Here is a 16,957-nt window from a genome sequence, read left to right on the forward strand (position 1 = left end):
CGTGCGCAAATCGCGCTCAGACCATCATCATTCTAAAAAAAACAGTTATATTTAAGGTCAATGATAATTCTACTGCTGGACAATGTGGTAGACTTGTAGTTCAGCAAGGTTTCAATGATGTATGGGAAACAGCGTACGTTTACGGATATCATTGTGAAGTATCCTGATATCATTGTTTCTTTTTTTTCCAGAAACGACGTCTACAACACATTCCAAGATTGTTACTCGACAATGTCTGTGGATTCAAAATCGCGACAAAAAAGAAGCGTCGACATGCCACCGCTAATGAACACTAAACCGTTTGTGGATCAGGCTGTACGCTTCAGGATAACCACATCAAAAATAATTTCTAACGATTTAATGCTATTTAGAAGAAAATCAACTACAAATCCACGGATTCTAATGGCGGTTTTTCATGTTTTAGTGGAGATGTGGCAGAAGCATACCTTAATTTACCAGCTGTACGTTCTGCTATTCATATTCCTGGAGATCTACTACACTGGACAGATTGCAAGTGAGCACTACATCAGTAAAATAATAAAAGAAGCGCTTTTCTGGAAAACTACTCCAATCCAAGATGTGCGTCATTTGACTGAAGGATCTAGCAAGTCGAAAAATCTAAAAAAAAACCTACGTTGATTAATTGATTGAAAATAATGTAGTAATAATAATAATAATAATAATAATAATAATAATAATAATAATAATAATAATAATAATAATAATAATAATAATAATAATAATAATAATAATAATAATAAAATATAGTAATGAATTAATTGCTGATCATAAATGTCAAACGGCGATTTATAGACCCAAGTGTGCGCGTGCTAGTAGATCCATTTTCACGTTCCAGTACATATTCTTAATTTTTTTTTTAATTTTAATAGAGTTGACTTGCTGTGTCTAGACTTCAGCACGGTTTGAGAATCCAGTAGTGCATAAATTTTCTCTGAGGTTCGTAAGGGATTTCAAGCCTTCTGGATCCCGGATAAATATGATGTTCCAATGAATTCTCTAGGTTTGAATATTTTTGTAGTCGCAACAGAAAGTAAAAGTCCCATCGAGAGGCAAGTTGTGTGATTTTTGAAAATTCTCAGGATTCTCTAAAAATTTAGGCTTTATTCCGCCTATAAATACAATAATTAATATAATCTTTACAATAATTCAGTGACAACATGAATGATAACTATATTCAACAACATAACGATACCACTGATGTATTTGTTGATATTTTAAATAGCGGTGAGTATTCCTTGTTCTTCCGCAATTTCATGTGAAGAAAAAAAAAACATTTCTTAATTCCTGTAATTGTAGGATATCCTCTACGTTTCCTTATCTACAACGGTGATGTGGATATGGCTTGTCAATTCCTGGGAGATGAATGGTTTATTGAAAAATTGGCTGTTGACAATGGTATGACATCAAATACTAGAGCACCATGGAATTACACACAAGGAAGGTATGGGTATTGATTAGTTGAAAAATATGAAGAATTCAATTTTTTTTAAAGATAGCATATTGTGTATTAGGTATAAATAAAATAAAAATATGCATCACTTTTAAAACACTAACAGAATACGCTTAAGAAAGTGTTTATTTTTCAGAGTTTATAGTTTGTAGCGTGCAATTTTATGATTTTTACCGTTTCAATGATTCCTTTAATTAACATATTTATGCAACTTGCGGCCAGGTAAATGCTGTTCTTTTTTTTCCTGATCCCAGCCTGATGGATGAGCGCACGAATTGCTAGCATGTGTTATTAGTCTGTCATAGCGAAATTCCGAGAAATCTTCCGTGAAAATCCAACTCATTGTGAAAAATGTGACGTAGGAATGAAATGAGTATCCTAACCTGAATATACTTTAATTCAGTTTCATGCCAAGGATTGGAGGCTACGTGAAGTCGTTCCAGTATAAGAATCGAGTCTCGTTTGATCTACTTACTGTTAAGGTACGTTTACAGCCATTAACTGAGGTAGAGCTTTTGCACAAGTCATCCTTTAAAAGTTGTTGGAATTCCAGGGAGCAGGTCACTTCGTCCCAACGGATCGACCAGGACCCGCACTTCAGATGATTTACAACTTTGTAAACAAACTCGACTACAACACAAATCTAACTCTCAGTCTGGATCGTCAACCGTTACTGTCTAATTACCAGCCTACAGTTCCTACAGGTTAGGCGTTCCTTATTCGCACCGCGGGGATGTAGCTTAGACCTCATTCTGAGGAGTTCCCTCGCTGAACCTTAGGATTTAAGGAGCCAGCTGAGCCGAGATTTTAACAATATCCTGTTTTTTGCTTTGATTCCGCCTATCTATACTCGTAATGCTGTGAATTTGAGAGTAAAGAACTTCTTCAGTTTCCCGGATGAGAGTAGACAAGGTCGATGATTTACCTGGACTTACCTTTATGCCGAACTTCAATCAACATTCTGGATATCTTCGTGCTAGCGCTGGCAATTACCTTCATTACTGGTTCGTTTTGAAATAAGTCTGGTCTAGTCAAATCCACAAATTACCCAGTAAAGTTTTAATTTCTACAATTTAAGGTTCGTAGAATCGCAGAACAATCCACGTACGGATCCATTGGTTCTATGGCTGACTGGTGGTCCTGGTTGTTCTTCACTTGGAGCACTTCTCACTGAAAATGGTCCATTCCATCCTAATCCTGATGGATCCACTTTGTTCGAAAATGTCTATTCATGGAATAAAGTAAGAAATATTAGAGCAGTCTTTATTTCCAAACCAGTTTTCTTTTCGAGGGTTATTGTGCGGGTATCGCTATTCGGTACGGGACCTACTGACAAACTAACATGTGCGAATAGTTTTTTCTTTACATATCTCATATTATTAGCTAACAAAAGGCTCTACTGCTATTAATGTGACTGGTAACTGTGACCAGTCATCTGGTTTTAAATATTGTATAATAGTGTAGTTACTTATTTATACCTATTATATATTTTATTATTTTAGTAAAAATTTTTTCGTCATTTTATTTATTTATTATCAAGATCTTTTTATTTTTTATCCATTTATTTTATTTATCATTACTTTGTTTCTTTTTCATTTTATCTTTTTATTTATTCTGCAGATCATATCATTTATTATTTTATTAAATTATTAGATTTATTTATTATTATGTATTTATTTTACTTAAACCAATTATACAATATTATTTGTATTATCTGCACTTGTATTTCTACCATTAGACCGCACTTATTTTCTATCTTTTCTTTTTCTTAAACAACAGAATATATGATTTTTATTCTAAGTTGTAACATAGAAATTTTCATCTACATTAGGGCGCCAATGTTCTCTATCTTGAATCACCTCGTCAAGTTGGTTTTTCGTATCAGGACCCGTCACTGAACGACACATTATGGAATGATGACAAGGTCCTCTTTTTTTTTCTCAGAATTTTCTTTTATTTTGCGTAAATATTTAACCAAGACTTATTCAGACCGCCTCCGATATATACCTAGCTCTAAAGGATTTCTTCACGGAATATCCACAATTTTCAAATAATAGTTTCTTTGTTACTGGCGAATCTTATGGTGGAGTCTATGTCCCTACTTTGACTCGTCTTCTTATCCAGAAAATCCAAGCAAGCATACATTATTGATTTACATCTTTGAAATCTTTTAAAATTTGAAGTAAAAAGTTTTAAATTTAAATTTAGGCCAATGAGATTAACCTCAACCTTGTTGGAATGTCTATCGGAAATGGAATGATCAGCACAATCCAAGATGTAAGTGGTTCCAGGATCGAAGATAAAATATGCTAGTGGTTGCATATGATTCCTATTGCAGATCCGCTCTCTTCCCGATTTCATGTATTTCCATGGAATATACGGTAAAACGTAAGTTTTTCTGTATAAATTCCCTGATGCCAATAGAGATTGGTCACAAATGTGGATAAAAATGGCAAATAATCTGTTATTCCTTGCTCTCTTAAAAAATATTCCAGTGACTGGGATCAACTTCATAAATGTTGTCCGGCTTCAAACGGAAACGCTTCCGCAAATTATTGTAATTACGATTACTTCGTTACGGTAGATCAGCAAGGTAGTAAAAATTTCACCTTCACCTCGACGATTTCTTTAACTGTGTAGGTATTGTATAGTGTTTCAGGAAACGTTAATCCCAAAAAATTCACGGATCCCACCGATCAAAACTGTGCACAAATGGTTGTTAATCTAGCGTTTACTAGAGTTTGGAATACAGAGTGAGTAATTCACCTCCTCTCTACTTTTATTTTTGGATATTGAATGTCCTGTACTCTATTTTTATGCCCTATCATTGATTAGCTCCTGCAAATCCCAGCAATGGTCCCTTTTGTCCGTGCAATATGCGAATTTCCTCGTATGGTTTCTGCTTTCTCAGCGAACTCAAAGAATATCGTAACTATGTTAGGGCGAATTTATGGAAAAGTCTCTCTAATCTAAGAAAAATCGCATATGCTTTTTGTGGAATGACCGTCAATTAAAAATCACAACCCTTGCCGTCCTCCAGCGTTTTTTTTTCTCGTTGCAAATTTCTGGTGCTCTCCTCCAATGGGGTGAATCGGGACACGCCCAGCTTCATCCTCTTGTTTGATTGGTCGAAGACTCTGACCACATTTTCTTTCTTTTTGCGAACCACGGTTTCTATAGCAGAAAGAACTGTTTAGTAGAAATAGTTTCCCGGATGTAAATGATTATTGTCACCCCATCCTCAATGTACTCATATGTCCCTCAAGCCGTTATTTTTCCTCATTCAGCTCTACAGTCCAATCGTTTATCATTATAATTCCTCGAATTAAACCAACTAACTTAAACATATGGAGCTATGATTTTTGTTTAGGATGAACTTTCAGGGTATTCTAGAGCAATGCCATTCAACTCAACCCTCTTCCAACTGTTTAGCTCTCAATATTTTTTTTTGTACGGTCACCTTCGCTTGCTAAAATATGCTTTTTAAAGGAACTTCATATACAACCTATATCAAGACTGTTACACTCAAACTACTGCAATGTTTGGATCAGCCTCTGAATCAAAATCCAGAGTTCATTATGATGGACCAGCTCGATTCACCCACAGCTTTGCTGCACAAATGGTGATCTTCTAGAACTCGAAATTTTTGCTTTTTTGGAAAAAAATATTTGATTTTAATGTGGGAGACGGGCATTTTATTCACACTTTATGGAGTCTTTTTTTATTCTTGAGGTCCTTAACAAATATTTGAATAGTTTTGTTGTACGTTATTTTAGTACTGATCGATCGAGCGGTATTAATATGCGATCCAGTATGACTCTATATTTCCATATTTACGGAAAATCCACAATTTATTTATGGATAAGATGCACATTTGATTACAGTCTGGTATCGTACCATCAGCCTCAACTCTTGATCCACTATCGACGGATAATTTTGGTGGATTCCAATGTTATATGGTTGACGGAGCGTCGAGTTATTTATCTCAATCGCATGTTAGACAAGCGCTACATGTTCCAGACTTTGTACAATCCTGGAATTTCTGCAGGTGATACAGTTTGTAATTTTTAAAATCTGCTATATATTTACTAATTTCTAGTAACTTTGTTTTAGTGACATTGTCGGAAACAACTATATTCTTCAGTACAACGATACGACACCAGTTTTTCAGGATATACTCAACAGTGGATACAATTTGAGGTGATAGACAAAGTAAAATTTGTTTAAAAACATGTAAATAAGCTACGAAAATTGTTTTTGCAGCGTTCTAGCTATTCACAGAATATAATCTTCTGAAATAAAATAAATAAATAAATAAAATTAAAAAATGTAAGTAATATGATAGTATAATATAATAAAATATAATAAACAAATAAATGTAAAAATGGCTCGTGGAAATTAATCCTCAATTATCCAGAGTTCTTGTCTACAATGGTGATGCTGACACTGCTTGCAGTATGTTTGAAGCTGAATGGATGATCGAATCATTCGCTAGGGAAAATAACATGGTTGTTATCCTTTTCTATTTTTTAAGCCATTTTTTTGGCTATATTAATCAGTACGTCCACAAAAAATCCTAGCCTCTTCAAAGATGTAAATAACCTATATAAAATGTGGCCATCAGTCCTTGAAAATCATTATTTTCTCTGAAATGAAAGTTGTCGTTCTCAAAGAAAAAAATGTCCGTTGAATTAAGGTGATACCTAGTCAAAGAGGTCCATGGATGTATGCTCAACAAATTGCCGGATATACAAAGCGTTTCCAGAAAAACAGTCTCACTCTTGATTTGCTTACTGTAAAGGTATGTTATTGTTGTGGATATTCTAAACATATGAAGAAAAAATTGTACGAACGTGGAATTTCATGCTCTAAAAGTCTGGATTCAAAATCCATCTGGAAACATTTGAATGGTTACAGAGTGTCCAGATTAGCGGTTGTCGTTTCTTCTTAAATTTCATGGAACATTTAGCGTTAGCTTCCTGAAGGTATTTTCTTTTAGGGTGCTGGACATTTTGTACCAACGGATAGACCCGGACCAGCTCTTCAAATGATTTCAAACTTTTTCGCTGGTCACAGTAACTACAATAACCCGGTGCCGTTTGACCTCACACGTCAGCCACTTTTGCCGCAATATACGGTATGTGAGGATATCTGTACTGCACACAATACTCTAGTATTTCTGCAGAAATCCTCAAACTTAACTTTTCTGTTTTTTTTTCCTTTTTTTCAGTGAAATACTCATGCGACAATTTTTTATTTTACAAAACAGTGTCTAGCACATTAGTTAAGGTTATATTTTTCAGGTAAATGGAATTCATTTAAAAAATTAAAGAGACCAGAACCATTCTATAGCAATTTCACTAGAATTGACTATCATCGAATCCATGAACGAGATCACATTGTGTTTGTAAAATATATAATTTAATTAGTGAATATATTCATTATTGCAGGAAAAGAAATAACAAAGAAATATATTCTAGCAATTTCTTTTCATTGAATTAAATTGATATACTAAGCACTGAAGTCATTAATATCCAACAAAAAACAACCATCGAACTGTTTTCAGGAATATCGATCCATTGAAAAAAAATTAATTTAACCAACTCCTCTCTTTGCTGAGAGAATATTCGAATGTTTTTGTAGGAAAATGGAAATGGACCTATCAGTGGAAATTCAACCACTTCACCGGCGTCGAAAACAACAACAACAACAACAACAAAACCACCAGTAACATCAAATGTGACAATAACAACAACAACAAAACCACCAGTAACATCAAATGTGACAATAACAACTTCTGCTATTACTGGTAATACAACAAGTGTTAGCATGTAAGTATTTTTTTATTCTTCTTTATATTACTGATTTTAAATCTCATTATTCCTCCTGGAGTACTATTTTGTCTAATTTTCCAGGAATACGAACTCAACGGTCGTAACTACACCAATTACACAGGCGGTCACCCAATCCTCGTTCAGATATGTGACAAATTTCCCAATGACAATGTTGTATGCTTTCTTAGTTCTGATTTATTTTCAATAGTAAATGATATTTAGATTTTAATAAGTGCTTTTTGCGAAATTCTCACATAATGTGATGACAGAAGTTCAGGATTCTCGCTCTAATAAATTGTTACAATAAAAAAGAGATGATGTTTGCGTTTATAGTAGTGCCCATGTTCAATTGTCCTTGAATCTTTTCAAGATTTAATATGTAGTTTTGATTGATTTATTTGGCCTGTATCCAGGATTGGTATTATCCTTCTTTATTAACTAAGAGCTAACTTTACAACGTTATCACCTTCATCAGAGCATGGAAAATCTGAAAAAAAGAAAAAAAAATTATATTTCTTTACGTTCCAGGATTTTTCTAATCATCACCATCGTCACCTTCAACATCATTTCAGGATTAATTCACGGAAAAGAATGTGTTGTGAATTGACGTCCTGTAGGGTACGACTCTACTCGACTCTCCGTATCGTGCCTCACTTTCGGAGGATGTGTACAAAAGGGTTCTGTAAGGGTTGCGATTCCGTTACGGAAAGGTACATAGATAGTAAAGTGGAGGTTATCGCTGTACCGTAAACTTGATAGGTTCTGGCACGATAATATGATTCCGAGCATCGTCTTGGAAATTGTACTACACCGAAGAAATTGCTTGAGATCGTTTATGTACGATAGGAACTTATTCCACTAAAATCTGTTCAAAAAAATAAAAACTGTTTTTTAAATAAAAACTTTCTTTTTACAAAAAGATCTACTTAGTTCTGTTGAAAACCAAACTGATATTTTTACGAAAAGATCTATTTAGTTTTTAAAGTTTTTTTTTTATTTGGAATCTAAATGTAAGGTTGTAAATATAGTGATTTCGAACAACTTTTCATGCATAATATAAATAAGCGTATGGATATCAAGGGGTTGCATCACAGCTGGAAACGAGTCGAATCCAGTTTTGACGAAAGCGAACACGTACGTACGTACATACATGCGTTGAGTATTCGGATGAGAAGATGAGAGGAGTGTATGGGGTGTTGGTCTGGGATTACGTCCAGATTTGTCCATTAATGTTGAAGGGGGAATGATGTGACGCGATCACATTACGCCTATATGGATTTCTTGTGAGTGTCTGTATGTGTGGATGGATGAAAGACGGGTTAGTTGGATGGATTGTGTGGACGACGACCGATAGACGACGCATGGATTGCGTATGCGCAATGCAGCGCATTCGCCAACATATACACACACACACACACATCGAAACGATATTGGGACAATCCGGCGATGATCGCGTATCCTTAACCGCGATCCTTCTAAGGATTAATTTCGATACGTAACGTGAAATGTTGATTGCAACGCACATCCAGACAATAAGTATTCGTGAAAACGTTTTTCTTGACCCAATTTCGGCACTCTTCCGATCGTCTCCCATCCCTCAGCTCTACCCTCATTTCCGATTCTCTTCACGCAACGATGTTATGTGATGTGTTTGCGTTTGCGTTTCTATCTGTCCTAGATGTGTTTGAATAACTTCATTCACGATAAATCCACACATTTTCGTCTCTATTGCGTTGCGTAGTTTTTTTTTTGTTGTGTCTACATGCGCTCATTTCTTCTGGTTTTTTTTTACAATTTGAAGAGGACCAGAATCCACAATGCTTTTCTTTATTCCGTATATGATGAGGTCGTCATGGTACTATAGGACCATATACAAAGCATATTCCTTCGTTTCAATCTCTGCTGCTTTTCTCTTCCAACATTACTATTTATGATTTACAAGTTAAAGAAAGTCCTAGGTAACCATAGCGTTTTATCCACAATTATAAATTAGTATTATAATTTTTGGAATTTTCCCTGTATTTTTTTTTGCTACTAACCATCTTTTTTCTCGGATCCGTTTTGAAATGCCCTAAATTCACTTTGGTTTTAGTTTGATATCTTTGAAATTGATTGATGCTACAGAATATGTTCCTGTAATTTGAGATGAAACTCCTGGATATTTCTCTTATCCGAAATATATAGCTTTTTTCAAGGACTTCCTAAGTGTTATGCTATATCTGTGTTGGGAACTAAACATTTCGAAGTCTTTGAACTATCCATTCTTCCATCGCAAAAATTCCACTCAAATTTTTTTCTTAAGATCTAAAATCATGACGAAATTATAAAATAAACAGTAAATAAATTTTCTGTGATTTTCACAGATTTTTAAGTATTGAATTAATTTTAAGTATTGAATGTAAGTATTCAATTATTGAAGAAACACTAAAGCATGAAAAGCATTGGAATCGTAGAATTTTTTCCTTCAATTTATTATTTACCAAAAATGAATAGAAATTAGGAAATAATGAAGTTTGCACTTGAATTCCTTTAATAATTCGAATTTCTTCAACAAAAACTGATGCAGCTTTTGAGTGATGGACGTGATTAAATTTAAATTTTTTTAGGTTAGTAGTTTTTTTTTACATCTATGGTTTTGGAAACGAAAAGAAAGCCCCATGTGTGTGTAGTAAACATAATATTTACAATGTTAATTATTATGTTTATTAATGAATTTTTGAGATTTTTGAAGAAGGCGAAAAACACGATTAGATACTTACGAAACCTTCTCCGCAACACGCTGATAACCCGAGCGCATGCCGCGATAATTTGTCTAAATATCATATTATGCTAGAAATGCATCTTGATCATATTGTGGATAACTCGAATATCGACTGAGTGATAAATTTTCGGAGGTATATAAGAGAAAGCTACAGCCAGTGAGCCGCCGAATTCACATTTTAGGCCTACAGTACTTGTAGTTTTTGTTTTTTTTTTAAATTAAGATTCTATATGAAAGCTGTAAAAGCGTGATATCGCTGTAAAAGTGAGCGAAAACAAATTTGTTTACATAAAATAAGAATGCTACAAATATTACACAACAGTTAATTTATAAGTTATAAAATGTCTAAAAATAGTCCAAATAACGCTCTCCAGGAGTTTTACTTTTGTTCCAAATTGAAAAAAATTGATTTTTTGGAGTTGAGCACCAAGCACAGGTTTATTTATATTAGTAATAGCATAAATAATACGATGTTCAAAGCTTCCTTAATTTTTCAAAGTTAAGATGAAAAACGTTTTTTTCTCCAAAATCTTTTATTTTCTACAACTCTTTTCCATTTTGGTTCCAATTATCCGGGAAAATGTAGTTGTTTAAATATTATAGTAATGTTCACAAATATTTGCTACTCAATGCAAAATGTGTCTAAAAAATCTTCTTCCAGCGGTACCAAATACAATATTTGAGGGAACCTGATATAAATCTGTGCTTCGAAGAACTAGATAACACTTTGAGACAATCGAACATCCAGCTGAAACCTGTTTCAGATTCTCAAAAAGAATCGTTTTCCTTTTTTTTTGCGATTTGAAACCATCTGCAGGAGTTTGTTGTTAAATTATTATGTTGATATTATTCAAAATAACACTAAATCCTAGTTAGTAGTAAACTATTAATTCAAGTAATTAAGGGTAGACTATTAATTCCACCATCTGTCTTCTCCAAATCAGAGTAGGTCGATCACTCAACAACTGGATTTTTGCTATTCCGGGAAATATGGTTAGGATATTTGTTGACTATAAACCTACAATCTTCCATTTTCAGAAAACATGTACTGTTCCAGAATGTCCAACGAAATAAGGATAAATAATAATAATAATAAATAAAATTTCTGAGATTTTTTTCCTTGGATACTGTGAAGGTAAATTAGTTCGACCCATTAATTACAGCTTTCAGTACTATATTTGGAAGGCTGATCTTCTAAAAATTCTTTTATACATTGGGGACATCGTTCCATGACTGCAGTCTGGAAGAAGGCTATAATTTCTCTCTACAAGATTGTACATAGAAGGCAGTAGATCCTGAAAAGTTTAGGTCCCTCTCCACTTCTTCAATTTTAGCTTCTTCTTACCTTTGTTATTTCCTTTCGTCATCCTTCCTTTGTTTGTTACTGTATTTCTCTCATTATTTTTACAGTTGAGCTCTGTTAAAAGTAGTTTTTTTCCTGTAAAGTGACACGACTGATTCCTTACACATATTAGTTGCATCATATTTGTTATTTATTTGTGTTATTATTTATTATATTATTTATTAACTTTATTTATTCATTTGTTTACATCATACTAATTATTTAATGGAAGTTGAGACGGAAGTCTGGCCTCAAATAAGGAGCAAGTACTCTCTCCGATTTTCCCAATGGAATGTTTCCAATCTATCTAACGTAAATCCCTCAGGCGATGTTTTTTTAGCTTGTTACTACTAATTATATTATATTATTATAAAATTGTAAAAAAACGTTATAATATCTTTTAACGTGGGAAACAGTTCTGTGCGCAAAAACCTTGATATCTCATTATTGATAGGTCAGATCATCTCTTGATCTCCGCCACCGCTGGGACCACCCACGTGGGAAATTTTTGCGTGCTTTAAAGAATGGGTTGTTCATTAGTTTGCTTGATTGAATGGTGTTTGAACGGGGTGGGGGGGGGATCGTATCGGTTCCAGCGACCTACCCTCCCCCCCCGGCCCCGATAGATTTACGCTCATTGAAAGCTGGTATATGAAGGGTAGCAACATTACACATTACATCTTGACCTTCAACTCTTTTACGCTTTTTATTGGATAGTTTTATATCCACATTATAGTTGTTTTTCCGGAGAAAACCTATATACATGGCAATTCATGTTGAAAACGTAAAAGAACGACTAGTTTCTCATTTAAAACACTACTATAAATGTGCTAGATTTAGAGATGTTGGCAATGAAACAAGGAAAAGTAGGTGGAGTTAGGAAACAGGCCTCATTTTACTACTCTTTTTTTTTCTTGGTGGGAATTATTAATTAATGACGTCAACTCAACATCGATGAACTATCTAGTAGCTAAAAAAGTTAAAAAGTAAAGGTTATACTTTTTCAGTAAAAAACCAGCTTGGGCTTCATACCTACCTTTAGTTTATTTTCAACGTTATTTTTTCAAAGCTTAAAAAAATTAGCTTGGAAAAAGAATTTACTATGGCGAACTTTTTTGACTACATCAAGAAGGGAATTGGATAAACAGTGGGAAAGTGGATAAGGAATTAGTTAGAAGATTAAAAACACACACAAACTATCCTTATATCCACAGGGTATTTAAATTTTATTTCTATTTCTTATTTATGCGCGATTTACATTTATATGAGTACGTGTTTTCGTGCTTTCGTCGTTAACACATTGGAATCATATTGTAAGACTGTTCTTTTAATGCTTATAAGTGTAATATTTATACTTATTTATATTAGAGTAAGTAATTGCACTCGTATTGAAATTATATAGTAACCTACAAAACGGCTGAATTCTCCTGCAAAAACTCATAGATCATTTTATTAATTTTTTTTAGCTGTTCAAAAAGTTGAATTTTCTCTTCTAAAATACGTAACATGTAGGGAAATTTTTTGAATGAAAATCTCTTATTTTACTTATTTCTAGTTTTTTTTAATATATTTGTTTGCTAACTTGAATCTAAAGGTTATGGCGAACAAGGAACATTTTATTCTGTGTATTACGTTGATATTTTACTGAATTACCATTTATTCTCATGCAAAAAAGTGCAAATTTCAAGTAATATTTATTCTGCTTCTGTTCCTGCTGAATTCTTTTTCAAAATGACATTTGCATCACCATAAATAGTCTTTGTGAAGATCCTGGAGGAGAAAACGTTCCAATAATTCTTTTCCATCATTTTTAGCAATGGAAGTCGTGTGATTTTCTGAAAAAGTCGAAATTTTCTGCGAATTTCAGTTAACTTAAAGTCTGTAACTGCATTACTAAGGAAGTCTAAGGACCTAGAGACGTGGTTGGGCTACCGATGGCTAATAAACACCACACGTTACGAAAAGGAGCAGTTTTACTCTAAGCAGTTAAATCGCTTTCGATCTCATGAAGGAAAAAAAGGATCAACAAATGTAAGACGCGGTTTTTCTGGAAGCGTTACCAAACTCTCATATATACGTTTTCGTGATGAACAGGGTTCTAATTAACACGTTTTTCTGTTTTTCTCTTTACTACTTGAATTTTACTTTATTACTGCTTGAATAATTACTGAGGTGAAATCTTTTCTCACTTCCCCTTCTCCTGGACAATAAGTCGCCTTAAAAATTACCTGCTCAATTTTCAGGCGACGATTTTTAAAGTTTTTATGGTTGTCGCGAGAGGCACAATCATCTCAGAGGTTCTTTTTTTTGTGAAATTTTTGTATCTCTCTTCACTCGAAGGTGACAGTATTATTCACTTCCAGAATGGACTGGTCTATTAATAATATCGGTGAAATTTTGAAGAATAACAACCCCTGTTTCGTTTCTTTCGACTTTTTTAAAATGGCCCGCATTCATTCTAAATTTGTATCTATTTCTTTCTATTAATTTATAATTTTTTTTCACTACAATGTATGTAAATGTAGTTTGAAGTAATTGTGGTAGTTTGAAGTTCTCTCCTTAACTTGTAATAGCAATTACTGAATTTTCGCATCTTAAATTCATTCAATAATCGCAATTTAGCAAAACTATGTACTTTTTTTGTCAACTTGAGGAGTATCCATTTTTCTGCCAACCTTCTGGATCGAAAATAGAATTCACTTTTCGATTCTCTGTCAGTATCACTTCAAGGAAAAATCTTTATCGGAATCTTTATTGTTCTCTCCTCTACCGCTGTTCTCATCCAGAGATCACTTTCAGTTACGTTTCGTCTTAATCTTTGTCCTTTTCTTAGAGTTTTAATTATGGAAACGATTAAGGCGACCCGGAAAAATTAGCTAATCTTTCAAACCTTGTCATCCACGATTTTACGTCAAATTTTAAGAAGTAAGACTTTAGCAGCGATAAAAGAATTGCTCTTGATAAAGTGAATCTAAATAAGTGTACTATATGAATAGTAAATTGTATAAAATTCAACGAAAACTCAAAGAGAATAATCGAATCCTATGAGTTCCTCAGAATTCCTCCTCAATTCGAATTAAATACCTCAAATAAAAGATATCGTGAAGTTCGGCTATGTAGATGCACCTTGAAAAACTGGATTCGCTACATTTCGTGTTTGGACTATCGTGCCCTTCAATGTTCCGGATAGACAGAAAACGAACATAATGACAATGTCTATTTTCTGGCAAAATACTCGTAGTCGAGTCTATTGAAGTAATAGTGATAGTATTGTAAAAAAAATTCTATTAATTAGCTTAGCATAATAGAAAAACCAAAGACAATCATTCTTGAGAGAATTTCATCTAATTTAATTTAATTTAATTTAACATTTTGCAGTAGAAGTTACTAAATTACTAATTAGTTAGTTATTATTCACTAGTTTTACAATAACTAATTAGTTAGTTATTAATTAGTTAAATTACTGATTGATAACTAGAATCGGATATTTTTTTCTGATAAAACATTCCCATTGAGTTTTGGTTCTTTTCAAACGAGATAAAAAAACATTTTAAATCTATTTATAACGCCTACAACTTCGTTATATGTAATATTCATACTCTATATCCAATAAAGTCGGAGTAAAAATCCTTGATTATGTTCCCAGTACTTATCAATCACTTCCTACTTTGTTTATTAACACCATTTCCATTTTGAAAAATTTTTTCGTTGAAAACGCGGGTTTTTTTTCACTTTTTGTTGTAATAAATTTCAAAGTGGAACCGTAAAACCCGTAAAGGTGATCCGATTAATAAAACAATGTACGGAATAACGTGAATTTTATCATCTGTTGCAATTCCACGATAATCACGTTTACAGCACGTGCAATCTGTACGCGCTTCTATATGCTGATAGGATTCTTTAAAAATCGATTTTCTTTGCTAAAACTCGTTTAAAGGCTAATAAATGTTTCGCTACGGACTTGTTCAACTGAATTTTTTCTTTATCAAAAAAAGGTAAGCTAATATTTGTATTAATATTTCAGAAAGTTGTACAGAAATAATAAATAAATAATAATAATAATAATGTGGCGGGTGTGGTGTAGCGGTTAGAAGTTCCGCTTTCTGCACGATCGATCGGTGGTTCGAATCCACCCTAGTGCAAACCAAGCCTTTCATCCCTCTGGGGTCGATAAATTGGTACCAGACTTGTCTAGGAGGATAAAAACACTGACCTGACCCATCGGCTAGCCACCACAAATCATTTTATAGACCAGTTACAAGTTCGTAAACCTCAAACGATTCTGTATTGAAGTGAACGTGGGGGCGCATCCCAAGCGGATTGATACGCCAGTGACTTTAGCCTTTTATCCTTTTTAATAATAATAATTGATGCACTTTATTCCACATTGTAGGAAACTTCAGCAAGAAAGTTGGTGAAGATTTTATTAGAAAAACAGTTTATCTTTCTAATGAATGTAACTTTACCGATGTTTGAATGGTCAGAAAAAGAAGTAAAGAAGGAGAACGAAAGGAAATCATGTTTAGAAAGAAAGTCTTTGGAAAGTTACAAAAATAATTCTGTTTTCATGGAAATCACTAGTTCATGGATTCCGTTTTAGCTGATCTTGACTATATTGAGAAGTAATTTTTAGAAGAATACTTGAAATAAGAATTTCTCTAAGACAGAAACATAAAATTAAGAAATAGACCGAGTTTTACGTAAAGATTAGTCGTCTTAAAGGAATTTTTGGATTTCCGTTGTTCTTATTTTACTACGCATATTTTAATCTACTTTGGATAACTTTTTTCGGAGGTAGAGGATTAAAAAATCTATGTTTTGTAAAAATGATATCAAATAAGTGCTTAACGTTTCCGGATTATTAGGAAAAATAACAGGGAGAATTTCTTTTTTGAATAAACAAAGTTTCATAAAGTAGCAAGTGTAATATTAAAGTAAAGATAATAAGAGTATCTAACAAATATGAATAGTAAATAATAATCGTTGATAATAGTATGTTAAGAAGAAGAAGGGTAATAATATTTGAAATAATTAACTAATAACAAGTAATAATTTGTCAGCTAGCACTATGATTCCTATTTTGTCCCGTGAGACATTTTCCATGTGATCCTGAGCTCTACAGTTTAACTTTTTTCTAGTTAATGCTGTAAGGATTGAGGTTTTCATGACACTGGTACGGTATATTTGACAGTATATTTTTGTTTCCTGTAAAAAATATTCGGTCTCTTATCGGAATCTACGATAGTCTATAACAGATCTCAATTACTTATCCAGAATTTTCATCTGGACTTCCCCGTATGTTAATTCCAATGCTATTACAATTCACTGAACTTACAGGCATATATCTATATGCTTCAGCCACACACATGAATTGCCACCATAACGCGTAGGCGTAGGCGGCGTCTACGGCGGTGGCGGTGGCGTCAGCGTCGGCGTCGGTGGCGGCGGTGGCGGCGACGCCGACGGCGCAAAACGGTTTACCCCATCCGAGCTGCTGCTGCGACCCCCGTAGCAGAGCCAGTTTGTAGTCGGTGTGCGTTTTCGGTCGC

General features: G+C 33.7%; 1 protein-coding gene across 2 annotated transcripts in view; it reads left to right on the forward strand.

Annotated features, from left to right (window-relative positions):
• The window catches only part of RB195_021254 (uncharacterized protein), a gene marked incomplete at both ends in the record, with an annotated part of 38,861 nt that overhangs the window by 11,031 nt on the left and 10,873 nt on the right, over positions 1-16,957 (forward strand). The window contains 20 exons of one of the 2 annotated variants that reach the window (XM_064207896.1): positions 57-133; positions 192-315; positions 372-514; positions 1,172-1,245; positions 1,318-1,462; positions 1,875-1,953; positions 2,025-2,175; positions 2,361-2,475; positions 2,550-2,712; positions 3,680-3,748; positions 3,810-3,859; positions 3,967-4,064; positions 4,131-4,224; positions 4,961-5,093; positions 5,356-5,519; positions 5,585-5,671; positions 5,889-5,979; positions 6,168-6,272; positions 6,471-6,608; positions 7,115-7,302. In XM_064207896.1, the coding sequence (XP_064063778.1) occupies positions 57-133; positions 192-315; positions 372-514; positions 1,172-1,245; positions 1,318-1,462; positions 1,875-1,953; positions 2,025-2,175; positions 2,361-2,475; positions 2,550-2,712; positions 3,680-3,748; positions 3,810-3,859; positions 3,967-4,064; positions 4,131-4,224; positions 4,961-5,093; positions 5,356-5,519; positions 5,585-5,671; positions 5,889-5,979; positions 6,168-6,272; positions 6,471-6,608; positions 7,115-7,302 (2,288 nt within the window). Of the gene's footprint in view, positions 1-56; positions 134-191; positions 316-371; positions 515-1,171; positions 1,246-1,317; positions 1,463-1,874; positions 1,954-2,024; positions 2,176-2,360; positions 2,476-2,549; positions 2,713-3,302; positions 3,396-3,460; positions 3,605-3,679; positions 3,749-3,809; positions 3,860-3,966; positions 4,065-4,130; positions 4,225-4,960; positions 5,094-5,355; positions 5,520-5,584; positions 5,672-5,888; positions 5,980-6,167; positions 6,273-6,470; positions 6,609-7,114; positions 7,303-16,957 lie in introns of both variants that reach the window. The other variant, XM_064207897.1, reaches the window with a different exon arrangement.

The sequence above is a fragment of the Necator americanus genome, chromosome X, assembly GCF_031761385.1.
Source record: "Necator americanus strain Aroian chromosome X, whole genome shotgun sequence".
NCBI classification, from domain to species: Eukaryota; Metazoa; Nematoda; class Chromadorea; order Rhabditida; family Ancylostomatidae; genus Necator; species Necator americanus.